Genomic DNA, 13,823 nt, shown 5'->3' with positions numbered 1-13,823 from the left:
ATTTTGGAAAATCCCTTCCAACTTGTGATCAAGTCACATTATTTATTCTAGGACATTTCAATAATTGCTTAGATGACCTTTTCTATTTAAAATAATGTTCTTAATTTTTTTTAAGAGAAAGGAATCATGACTAGACACTACAGAATGCCTGTACTTAACCTGTGGATGAAACAAGCAACTCTTCAATCAGTTTCATTCTTGAATTGTGCCCATTGCTTCTCTGCAGCTGAGGATCAGGTGATAGTCTGGGGGACTTTTAGCAGGCAGTAGCTTTTCTGTCTGGACCAATTGAGTCATTCCCTGAGGCAACTACAGCCCACCTTCCCTGGGGTTTTTGTCTCCATGAGGACAAAGCTTACCTGGGGTGTGTTATGGTATAATCAAATGTCACATTCAAAATTTGGAAATTGAGTATGAAGCAAAGAGCGATCATGATGAACAAAGATAATATGTTCTCCATTCATTTTACTGGAAACAGGATTTTATCAATGCCAAGAAAGAATTGTACAACATTGTCTTAACTACTATTACTTAACATGGGCTGAAAGCCTATCATCTTGCATTTGCTTGGAACAGAAATGCATTTGCCGCCTGGTTTTAGCCAGTAATAATCTTTCTAATCTTTCTTCAAGTTAGCTTTCCCAAAGAGCTTATAAATAAACATCTCCCCTCATAAACTGGGAGAATGCAAACTGATAACAGAAAACATTTAATTTTGAGGAGCTTTTATTAGAGAGTTCTTTGGAAAAACTGGTCTCAGAAAAATAACCTGTATTTGAATATGGCTTTTAGCTAAACTACCTCCTACTACCCATCACAAGTTGCTTTGGTAAAGGCTTTGCTTTAAGTTTCAAACTATTTGTTTATTTGTATTTTTAAATTTTCTAAGACAGGATCTTAATCTGTCACCCAGGCTGGAGGGCAGTAGTATGATCTTGGCTCCCTGCAGCCTTGACACTCCCAGGCTCAAGTAGCTGAAACCACAGGTGTGCGCCACCACACCTGACTAATTATCTTATAGAGATGGGGTCTCTTTATGTTGCCCAGGCTAGTCTCAAACCCCTAGGGCTCAATCAATTCTCTCACCTTAGCCTCCCAAAGTGCTGAAATGACAGGTGTGAGCCACCATACCGGGCCCATTTATTTATTTTTATCAGTAAACATTTTGTAAGTCCCTACTATGTACCAAGCAATGTGCTAGAAATGTAAAGAAAACACAACTAACAACTAACAGAGATTGGGCCTATAGAATCTATTACGTTATACACCGAGAAACGTGATGAGAGGGCATTTCTGACTTCTATTTCCTTTTTTGACCAACTTACTTAACTGATGTCTGCTCAGGGATAAAATCTGAGGGGGGAAAGTCAGACAGCAAACCAGAAGGATTGGACCCCACTGGACTTTTGAGTCCTGTCATGAACTTTTTGTGTCATCAGTAATAAACTTTAGCGAAGAATGACTTTCAGATTAGAAAGCGGATGACTGCTATTGGGACTTGCTTTAACTCAACTAATCAGTTACTGTTCCTGTAGATGTCTCTATTCCAGCTAGACGTCCAGAAACCCTAAACTCACCCTGGACTTCTCCCTCTCAACTCTGCCACATTCTGTGGCTTGAAACCTGTAACTCGTTTGTATTTCTCATCTCAGTCCAACCACATGGAGTATTAAAGCCACCTCTAAAAATAATAAAATAAATCACAGCATGCCAGAAATAAAAGCAATAAATAAATGAATAAAATAAAAAGAAAACCTCTGAACCCAGGGTTTCCAGCACTGTCCCCGGTTCAGTCCACTTTCCACGGTGCTACCAGAAAGGCCAATCAACTTAAGTTACTCACCGCATCCCCGTCCCCTTAAGAACACTGCTACACTTCCTAATTGTCTATAGAGTGGAAACCATGGTGCCTACTTCTTTCTGTCACTGTAGCCCTAGTGCCTACTTCAGTGCCAGACACACAGCAAGCACTCAATGGGCATGTGCTAAATGCATCTAAGGCTTTCACATCCATGTCCAGGCTCCTGCCTATGTCTCCAGCCACATCTGCTGCTTCCCTCAACCCATATCCATCAGCTAACAGTTCCCCAAACTCATTTTGTTCTCTTGCCTTTAAGCTTTCACACTGGCCATGCTTCTAGCTTGGAATGCTGCACCTGCTTGGGACCACAGCCCACCTTCTCTCACCAAATCTACTTGGGAAACATGGTTTCGTCTCTCAAAGGAGAATACTGCTGCAGTCCTCTCTCCACACAGCCCCTGGCCTCTGACCAGTCCACAAAATCTTCATTTTCCTCCAGGACCAAAGAGGCTCAAGGCTGGGCTGACATAAAAACATAGCAGGTTTCAGACTCAGGGGACTCGAGGCTCCGGAGGAGGGTCTAGGACAGCAGGTACTGGCTTAGGACTTGGCCTTAATTTTCAAGGGTGACTCTGCTATGATTTCATCTTTAATCACAGGTAAAACTGACATTTAGGGCCAGCTGAGGCACCTAAAATTAATTATCTATATACTTCAGTAAAGTTGAAATTTTAAAAATTGATTAGCCACTGTTTCCATGGAGTAAAATGTTTTTTCCACTCATAAATTAGAAATCACTTGAATTTTACTGCTGATTACTTTTCTCCTGCTTCTCTAAAAATAAAATGGGCTTGGCTGGGCATGGTGGCTCATGCCTGTAATCCCAGACTTTTGGGAGGCTGAGGAGGGTGGAACACCTGAGGTTGGTAGTCCAAGACCAGCCTGACCAACATGGAGAAACCCGGTCTCTACTAAAAATACAAAAATTAGCCAGGCATGGTGGGGCATGCCTGTAATGCCAGCCACTCGGGAGGCTGAGGCACGAGAATTCCTTGAACCCGGGAGGAGGAAGTTGTGGTGAGCCAAGATCGTGCTACTGCATTCCAGCCTGGGCAACGAGAGCGAAACGCCTTCCCCACCCCCGACACAAAAAATAAGTAAAATTTATAAAAAAGGTGGGCTCTTGGCCAGAATTCTATCTACCTTTGATCTGAAAGCCATGCTTTCCCTTCTTCCTTAAGCAACAAATAGACTGGATGTAATGGACATTTAGTCCAGCTAGTCACGGGTGCACTGAGCTCCTGAAATGATCGAAGTGCTCACTGAACAGCAGAGTGTGTGACTGAAGTTCTGGTAAATACACGGCCCAGTTGTTCAGGAAGATAATGTTTGAGGTTCAAAGGTTGAAAGCGTCTCCGATCTAGCCCAGCCCCCTCCCCATAGTATTAGCAGAAAATATAATCATTTTGGAAAATGATGAAGGAAAGATAAAAGTGCTGAAAACTACAGATGGCGCATGGTTAATGTGTACATCTTCAAATGCAATACGTTTCTTCAACTAATTTAAAATACCATTGAAGTGAGATGACTCTCTCTAAATATTTTATCACTAAGATGCTATAAGATTTCTTACACGTATATTGCCACATTTTCCATTTAATTACGGATCAAATGTACTAGTTTAAAGACCAAGATCTTACCATAAACCAGAATAATTTGTGCAATGACAGCATACAGCCCTATGTTTGCTATCTTCCTTTCTTAACATTCTAAAAACTGTTCTTGGATAAAAGATGCAGACTTACTAGAACAGAACTTCCCTTTTTATTGTGGTTAATACAGAAACCACACAGGATCCAGTGCTGGCATTGTAAACCTTTGAACACTACATCTATGAAATTCTGTTGTCCGTTTAAATTTTCAGTAACATTTCTTTTTGCTATATTTATCACATTTTCCAAAATATGAAAATGCTCTTTTTATTTTAAATGTTGACTATATGTGAAAAATTAACTCTGGTTCTATTACTTCAAACTACTCCTTTATTAGCAACAGTTGTGCAGTCCTGTCAAGAAGAATTTTTAAAAGTAAAGTACCAAATTTGGAGAGTAGACACATCTGTTTTACTTTGCAGTTTGTTTTATTGTTTTATTCCTCAGAATATGAATTCACAGCTATCTTATAACTGAAGACTAAAGAAAAAACATATGCTGGTGAATCTGATTTCTGCATTTTTTTCATTCAAGGAAAGTTGCCTCCCTCAGCTGTCTGCCAATACGTAATAAATGGACTTGGCAAAAAGTTTATTTAAGTTGGCTTTATTAGGCTAACAAAATACAGAAATCAAGTAAGGGACAGGCAGGAAAATCTGTTCCTTTGAAGTCAATAAAAATCCATCTCCTTAATCCTTTTTTTATTCCAAGCAGTGGTGATTTTTCTCAGCTGACTCACTGAGAACCTTGATTTAGCTAATCTGTCTTGCTTAGTTATCTTTCTTTTCCGAAGCTTTCCTAAGGAAGCATCTTTTCCCCCTGACAACTGTCATCTTTTATACTTGCATAGTAGTGCATCTGCTTATAAACAGTCTCCAGTTAATCCCGATAGAGATTTAAATACAGGTTTTTAATTACGATTCATATTTTAGAAGAATAAAAACAGAAGCAAGTACCAAGATGAAACAAAAGACACACAGAAATTATCAATGGTAGAAAGATGGCTAAAATTTGATACCGTACGTCTTTCCTAAGCTTTCTGCTTTAAACCTTTGTCATAGCTTCATTCGATTATTGCTTATCTGTATATTATGGAAGAAAAACCAGGACTCATTTGAATGAGTCAATTGACTAACTCATTTTCAATTCCCCAAACTACCCCTACTAAAGGGCTATGCGTCATGCAGAAATATACATGAAAATACATTCACATTTGAAGATTTCATAATTTGAAAGGACGGGCTTTATATTGCTAGAACAAAAACATACATAGACCACAAGATACTCGAACTTCAGCATCATTTAGCAATCACTGGTTGCGCACAGCATGAGAAAAGGATTTCTTACCTAAACTAAAGAGCACCAAGAATTTCAGACATACAAACTCTCGTTGATCAAACTGGAGAGAACGCAGTTTTGCCACTAACTCCTGTGCGTGACTCATGAGGTTGTTGAGGGTGGCGCCAGCTTGTGATGCTATCATGGAATAGTCCACCTGCAATAGAGAATCACGGTTTTACGAACTGTCAGAATCAGCAATATATATTTCACTTGTGATTGTTAAGAACTATGGGTAAAGTCAGATTGCAATACAGGCTTTTTAAATATAATTGAGATGGGGAGGTCTCACTATGTTGACCAGACTGGTCTTAAACTCCCGAGGTGAAGTGATCCTCTGACCTTGGCCTCCCAAAGGGCTGGAATTGCAGGCCTGAGCCGCCATGCCTGGCCACAATACAGATTGATAACAGAAGAGATGTTCCCCATGAAAGTAGTTTAAGGCATATTCCACTATTCTGAAATGCATCAGAGTTATTATTTCTGATAAACATAATCACTTTTGATAAGCTTTGTAGGAAACAGGTTTTGGCTACCTAAATTTTTCAAGCCTATATGCCTTTTATATTATGAAATTACATTATTACATTAGATAAAAAATTTTAACTCTCATGAATAAGTTGAAAGAAACATATTGTCCATGAAAAGTAAATCCAGAAGAGTATTCTATGTATATACAATGATATTAACTAGTGCCTAAGGAAAATAAAGGCAGATACATTTCTACTTATATTGTGAGACTACATTTTAAAGTCATCATGGTTCGAGATTGCATGTTTGTGGATGAGGAAAGAATCACATTTAAATTATTCTTTATAGAACAGCAGAAGTGTTCATTTAAAAATTTAAAATAAATACGAATAAATTGTTTTTTTAGTTTTGTTTCCCAAAAAGCATGACATAAAACTGCTGATCTCAGATGATTACATTAGGTTACATCAGATTAATGTGTTTCTCTCTAAAGACAGCAATAACTTTATTTAGGAGAATAATTCTGATGTCTGGAAACAAAAAAAGAAAATACTTATTTCCCTTTTCATTAAAAAAAAAAAAAGTGCTGGCTGGGTGCAGTGGCTAACCCCTGTAATCCCAGCACTTTGGGAGGCCGAGGCAGGTGGATCACTTGAGGTCAGGGGTTTGAGACCAGCCTGGCCAACATGGTGAAACCCTGTCTCTACTAAAAATACAAAAATTAGCCGGGCATGGTGACACATGCCTGTAATCCCAGCTACTGGAGAGGTTGAGACAGGAGAATTGCTTGAACCCGGGAGATGGAGGTTGCAGTGAGCGAAGATCGCACCATTGCACTCCAGCCTGGGCAAAGAAGAGAGACGCCATCTCTAAAAAAAAAAAAAAAAGTGCTGCTAGGCTCCAATCTTAGATTATTCATGGGGACATATGAAGTTCAATTTATAATAAGTTAAGATGTTGGGATGGCTGTCAGTGATAGCACTGGCTTTGCTGTTGCGATTACAGCATAATGGGAAAGCCCGGTTGGTACTTGACGCTCCCATCCTTTTTTTTACTGGAGAGCTCTCAGGCAACCAGATGCTCTTTTAGGTGCATTTAATATTTGCAGCAGCAGCAAATTTGTCTGGAAGGCAAGTCCTCATCTGCCACTCACCCAGAGCAGACTGTATTAAATTTTTATATTTATTGACATTTCATTACCATAATTGACTGCACTTGCTTCTCTAGGAGAAGGCACAGGGCTGCCTCCTAAGCAGGAGAACTAGTCCCCTGAGTAGAATTTGCAATTAAAAACAAGGCAGAATGGATTTTTTTTATTGTGTAAATATGATGAGTTGAATTTTCAGCTTTAACTAGAGAATACTGGGTGTACAGAAACCTTTTTCAAGAGTGAGAAAAATTATGAGTCAGTGGAAAGATGACCCCCAAAGGTGTCAATCAGTTTATATCGAGTCAACTATGCATGAAAAAGCCACAGTCAATGTGTGATAGAGGAAAGCTCTTGCATCATGTACAGCACCGTCTACCTGCTTTATCCAGGTGCTGGCATCGATGCACTAAATTTAAACATCAAGTGTGGTAAGAACTCCTGTGGTTTCCGTTTCAGAGTGTGTGAAAGAAGGGTCAGTTCATGGGTAACCTGAACCGTGAGCTGGAAGGAGACGGGACAAGCTGTTGAACTCTGCGGAGCACGCTGGGATTATTTGCAGAGCACACAAAGTGATGTCTCAACTATCATTTTGCCAGTTGTCTTACAGGAGAACTTTTTACTTCAAGGGAAGTCCTTACTTTAAAAAGGTACCTGTGCTATAAATTCTTTAAAAACTGCACATGGTCAACTACTTCAGACAATAATAATACAAAGTTTTTTTACTGGGACTAATGGGATAGATGAGTGAATGAGAGCAGGAAGGCCTGATGGGGCAGCAGCGGTGGCAGAAGCCTGAGACTAGATAAGAGACCTGAGCCAATGCTGCCTCTTACAAACGAAGAGCCTTGAGCAAGTACGTATAATCTCCATCCCTTGGTGACCTCATCTTTAAATAAGGCAGTTAAGTTAGGTGATAATAGTAAGGTACCTCCTACTTCTGAGATTATCAAGAAATAATCATAGATGCGACAAGACTATCAATTTAAGCTTGGAATCAATGGAATGCTTCGCAGCTGTAGCTTAACATACACAGCACATTTTAGTAAAACTCACTAGTTAAGATCCAGGCACAGTGGCTCACACCTGTAATCCCAGCACTTTGGGAGGCTGAGGCAGGTGGATCATCTGAGGTTGGGAGTTCAAGACCAGCCCGGCCAATGTGGTGAAACCCCATCTCTACTAAAAATACAAAAATTAGCTGGGCATGGGGGTACATGCCTGTAATCCCAGCTACTCGAGGAGGCTGAGGCAGAAGAATTGCTTGAACCCGGGAGGCAGAGGTTGCAGTGAGCTGAGATCACACCACTGCACTCCAGCCTGGGTGACAGAGTGAGGCTCTGTCTCAAAAAAACAAACAAAAAAATGAAAACAAAAGAAATCACTAGTTAAGGCCTGAACCAGGAAGACCATACTAAAATGAAACACAAATATGTTGGTATGAATTTTCCATTATTAAGATGGAGTTAATGAAATACTCATGTGTATAGTTCTAACAGGTGTATAGTAATAAGTTCAAATACTAGAATTTCATACTTGAAAATGTAGTACACTGTAACAGAAAGGAATCTACTTTGTTTCATATGATTACATATTTAGTGAGAGGCCTTTAGTGAGATGGACCTCAAAAAATCAATTGGCTTACCAACAACTTTATAGCTATACATTTATTTACATGCTAATTTGAAAGCTCCAACATGCTTATTAAATGGGGGCTGAGAAAACATTTCTTTCAAGGATAATTTATCAAATTGCACAGCTCCGAAGAAGGATGGGTGATTTATTCTTGAAACAGCATGCAGATCTCCAACTTCCTTACGTTTTATTACAAACATAATTATATGTTCATTGTTGAATGCAGAGTTTGTGCTCATTTCATGAGCAGCTGGCCTTGTCTTTTATGTACTTAGTAAAATTAATTTATTGCTCTCTTACGTGCAATCTTTGTGTCATTAAATTCAAGGGAGATATTGAAGAAATACTCTAAACTGATGTCCCCTTTGGATAAATTTCACTCATCGTGAAAGTAGAAACAGTTTTAGCTAAATTGCTTTTAATTCTAATCACTGAAATTTTGATGACTTGTATATTGTAAGATGCCTATCATTTTAATATGATACACAATAATAGAAGACGATAAGTTGCCAGTAGACCTTTCCCTTAGGATGATGTTACAGTGGCTGTTAATTAGCTACAATATGCAAATACTAAAACCTGACCCCACTTCGAAGTACATTATTATTTTATACATACATAGATATATATGTGCATATGTACGTGTATAGTAAAGAATTCTTTTCATAACTATAAGTTGCTACTATATAGAACATTTGAAGTGCTTAATATTATCGATAATCATAATTTCCTTTTTACTTAATAAAGCTCTTTAATATACCTTTATGTAGATGCCTGATTCAAAGACGCAATTAAAACATAATAGGTAACTTTAGGGTTAAGTGAAACACTGAATTCTCATTTCAATACACAATGTACTGGTGTCCTGGGCTGCTCTTTGCATTGGAACTATTTTAGTTTCTCTAGTTCTGAATGAACTATGAACAGATTCAATTCTGCAAACATTTCGTGAGCAAACTTGTGAGCCACTGGGCTTAAGAGAAAGGCTGTGCCATTTTATTTATCTTTTTTCTCTTTTCAAGCTCCAAGGAGCAGTTTCCTGGTCAGTCCCTCATTTTTTAAAATCCAGGCTAGTCTTTTTCTTCCTCCTCTGCTATGACAAATTCACCATATTATTTACAGTGAGCTGTATTTAGTAAGAAAAAGCCGAAAGACCAGGCTATGGAGCACCTGGGGTCTTGCATTTCTCTGTTTGTCCGAAGGGTCCCTATAAAGCAATGTGTACACATGAAATAAATGCTTTCAACATGGTAGAAAATCACTGTCTGGTGTTCCCTTGTGGTGAGACTTTGTTCCTGATATTGTGGACTAAGGCATACTTAATATTCCTATTTGCTAATCTCAAAATACTCAGTATTAACATTTTCATTTATTCCAGAAGTAAACATTTTCTCAACAGGGCAGTTGGGAAAATACTAGAAGTAAATCCGGACATCTATAATGAGTGAATTGGGAATATTGTATTTCTCCTGGCTGAGGCTGGAAAAGGTGGTGAGTTTAGTTAAAGTTTCATCTGGTAATTGCTTGTCACTGTTCTTCTGACCTAGAAGGATTTTAAGCAACGGTGTCTTCCTCAACTTGCAAAGGAGTACAATCAAATATCCTCACTTTAGGGGTAAGTCACTTCCTTATAGAAGCTGAATCATCTGGACAGCTTTGAACACACATCTTGTTCTCTTTGTACTTCCTCCTCTGAAATTTCCCCACACTTTCTCTGACCCTGTGTAATGGGGCTTACCTGTGAAAGTACACAGTGCAAAGCTCTATGCAAAGGGCAGTCATTACAGTCATTGATTAGGTGGATGAATTATGTCTCTTATCACTATTGGCTGCAGGGCTGTATCTAATTTTTTTCCCCTTACATCTTTGATCTCCCTTCATTTATCAAGCCATCAGAAGCATTTGTTTTAAACTAAAAAAAAATGTATTTATCTCCTATAGGTGAGTACTAAGTTGCCTTTAGGGGAATTTTGCATGCTGTATTGGAGTAATACCATTTACCTTTTCCCCCATGGTATTAACAACATGGCCTTAATATGGTGCATCATGGAAACATACTTCTAGGAGTGTTTTAAAGTTCACATTCCACACAAATCCATGATAGTAGGTCAATATGACTCTGGGGTAGGTGAGTTATTTTATTCAGAAAAATAAGAAAAATCCTAATTTAAGATATATGTTTTCTCCAAAGATTAGAAGAGAATTCAACAAAAACAGTTGATTTGAGTGATGGAATTATGAGCGTTTTTTTCTTAGTTTTAGTTTTTTCTTAATATTGAAATAATTTTATAACACTAAGCAATAATCACATTAAAATTGCTTGTGAATAACTTTAATTTACTGTAACAATGTGCTTACAGCACCATAGAGAAAATTCCCTTCAAAACAAACTACTAATTACTACTAAATCACAAAAAAGTGTATGCATTTAGTTTCAATAAAAAAGGAAATGAGGCCGGGAGTGGTGGTTCACACCTGTAATGCCAGCACTTTGGGAGGCTGAGGCAGGCGGATCACCTGAGGTTGGGAGTTCGAGACCAGCCTTACCAACATGGAGAAACCCCGTCTCCATTAAAAATACAAAATTAGCCAGGCATGGTGGTGCATGCCTGTAATCCCAGCTACCTGGGAGGCCGAGGCAGGAGAATCGCTTGAACCTGGGAGTTTGCAGTGAGCTGAGATCACACCATTACACTCCAGCCTGGGCAACAAGAGCGAAACTCTGTCTCAAAAAAAGAAAAAAAACAGGAAATGAATTTGTTTTGCTTGGAATTTCTATAGAGTCTGTCGTGCACTGGAATTACATGTGAAGACCAAATGAAATGCCTGCGTGAAGGTGAGCTCTGCAGCATCTGTGAATTATCCAGATCAACAGTATGACATGTTGGTGACGAACACAAACTCTGGCACCAGTCTGCCTCGATCTGACCGTCTGTTCTACCACTTACTAGATGCATCTTGACCTTGAATCAACCACTTCATCTCTCTTTGCCTTGGTTCCTTATCTGCCAAAGGAAGATAATAGTCCTTTCTTCCTAGGGCTGTTGAATCAATAAACATCACTCTTGCATTGGCCTAGTGTGGAAAACTTCTGATTTATATGTCAGCATTTCACAAAATTCTTCCTGTAATTCTTACTGCCGTTCTCTCAGGTAGATACCATCATAGTACCCACCAGGCAGCTGAGGATACTGAACCTCAGAAGGTACCGCGACTTGCTAAAGATAGCCAGGACGCTTTGGAATGGGGACATGAAAACAGGTTGTTCCAATTCTAAATTACACCGTACATGTGAATTTTACACACATACACCAGAGAGCACATATTGTGCACTAGCAAAGAAAATACACTCTAAGCACAGCTCAATTGTTACTGAATTATAAACATAACAGGAAGAAGTTCTTTATTTTTTGCTTCTTTCAACTACTTTCATATCATATATGTATGATATGAAATATATATATGTATATATAAAACTCAGACTGTCCTGAGTAGACTCCATTAGAATGACCCCAGATTGTCTATTCTTATGTATCCAAAAGTGAATACAGTACATTAAAGTGAAGCTGAAATAGTATATACATATTAGCAAACTGCCAAGCCAAAAGAATTCATATAAAAGAAAATTAGCATTACAGTCCACAGGTAGTCATACAGATATTCCATTCATCATTGTTATAATTACCTTCTTAAAATTGGTGTACATTAAGTAATTTATTGTTGCTGTAGCAAAAATCTAATTTTCCCATCTTTACAGTCAGGGAAGTATTTATAATTCTCAAAAAATTATATTTAATTTGTTTTAATCAAGCAGTAAATCAGGTAATATTTATCATGTGCCTAACATATTCAGCTTTGTGATAGGTCCTGTGAGGATATAATAAAAGAAGTACACGTATATGACCCTGAATTAAGATATCTGTCTCATTCTGATAGAGAGGTTATACGCTTTTGAAGTCTTCCTTTGTAGCACTTTTGCTGCCATCCTATGAAGTGTAAGAAGCACAGAGATAAGTTCAAAATGTTTTGTCTAGATATTCCACAAAAGAAAATAGAGACGTCTACCATAATTGCCATAAATGAGAATGTCTGATTACAATAACTCGTTACCAGGGTAGTCACCGGACTGGATGAAAATAGCGAAGGGAGGGGCTTTGACAGACCTGTGGCACACTTTAAAGGGTGGGGAGGGGAGCTGGAAGAATCCAGACTGCAGGAAACATAAGGAAATGACTATTTCTCCACCACAGAGTTCCTCATTCAGTTCTGATGACAACACACAAAGCACCAGTAATTGATGCGAAAAACTATCGTACCATCCACTCCTGGATTGGTCTTGGTTTTGAAAATCAGACAGGCAAGAGATGCACTTTTCTCTACTTTTTAAATAGTAATTACCCTCACCCACGGGCAGCACTTAAGGCAAAATGAAATGTGAAATAGGAAGTGTTTCTAAAGAGCAGGAATGGAAGTGCTTTGAGAAAAAGAACAGCACAAACCCATTTCATTTCTGAAACTCAGAAGGAAATGAAATCAAATTAATTTGTGGGCCCAGTCATGTATTTCCAACGCAGCTCTTAGTTGGGTGAAGGCGGGAGGCACATCCAATGATTAGACTCTGAAAATGGGTACATTTCCTCCAAAGACTTGGGTCCCAGAATGAAAATGTCAAACAGAACTCTGAAAGCACAGAAAGTCAAACCCATTGAGACTGTATTTTCTCCTCTCCAAAGCTTTTCTCCTGAGAGGTCCAATAGCAAGGACCAGATAGTGATGGAGATGCTCGAATTGACCGCATTTGCAAAAACTCAGAATAGTGCTTGCTTTTAATTTGATTGGGAAATTTCGATTTATTAATAACACAGCAAATGATTGGAGACATCCCTTCATTTCCAAATAGCACTGCTGTGGTTTCACAGCACATAAACATTTATGGCTGGACGTAAAAGATCATGGTGCCTCAGTACTGAAGTCACCGTTGCTGAATGAACAATGCAGTGGTGCCCTGAATAGGTACGACCCAAAGGAGTGAGGGAATCACTGTGTTCCAGGCATGTATTTAAATAGCTCATCAGCTGTAGAAGGGAGGGTAAGAAACTGGAGAGACCTGCCTAAATTCCTGTAAAGTTGCAGTTAGGTCCATTAAGTAAACTCTCTCTGAAGACATCCACAAAGCTGTCTCTCCTCCTTTAAGACTTTGTTCAAATGTCACATTTTCAATAAAGCCAAACCAACCGTTCCTATTTCACAGTACAACTGATGGGTCACGCTGCAACACACATCTGTGGATGAGTGTTGATTTTCCTCTAATTGGTTATTTCTTTTTTTCTTTTGTTCAATAGCACTCTGACCTCATATTACAGGCGTGTTTCTAAGTATTATTGTTTACTATCAGCTTCTCCCTGCTACAACATTAAGTTCCATGAAGGCAGGAACTTTTTAATTTTGTTCACTAATATATGCCAAAGCCCCAGAAAAGTAACTAGCACATAGTAGGATGTTCAACAAATACTTGTTGGTCAAACAAATATCTGCTCAGAAAAGTATAGGACCTAACGGTAATATTTTTCTTTCTCTCTTTCATTTGAATGGCTGGAGCTTGATAACTGAAATTCCTCTCCCTTCTCACTTGCCTTTATACCAACTATTTCAATTATTCATGACATCCAAATCCAATTTGTTCACCAATATTGTCCCCAAATAGTGATGATTCCACAAG

General features: G+C 38.6%; 1 protein-coding gene across 8 annotated transcripts in view; it reads right to left on the bottom strand.

Moving 5' to 3' along the window:
• Positions 1–13,823, bottom strand: part of NR5A2 (nuclear receptor subfamily 5 group A member 2) — a 146,394-nt gene that overhangs the window by 51,039 nt on the left and 81,532 nt on the right. For all 8 annotated transcript variants that reach the window (XM_012459570.3, XM_012459573.3, XM_012459572.3 and 5 more), the window contains one exon: positions 4,861–5,008. In XM_012459570.3, coding sequence (XP_012314993.1) covers positions 4,861–5,008 — 148 coding nt within the window. The remainder of the gene's footprint in view (positions 1–4,860; positions 5,009–13,823) is intronic.

The sequence above is a fragment of the Aotus nancymaae genome, unplaced genomic scaffold (genome assembly GCF_030222135.1).
Source record: "Aotus nancymaae isolate 86718 unplaced genomic scaffold, 86718_ANA_hifiasm-v0.15.2.pri h1tg000039l, whole genome shotgun sequence".
NCBI lineage: Eukaryota > Metazoa > Chordata > Mammalia > Primates > Aotidae > Aotus > Aotus nancymaae.
The sequence above is the reverse complement of the archived record's forward strand: the minus strand, read 5'-3'. Positions and strand labels throughout refer to the sequence as shown.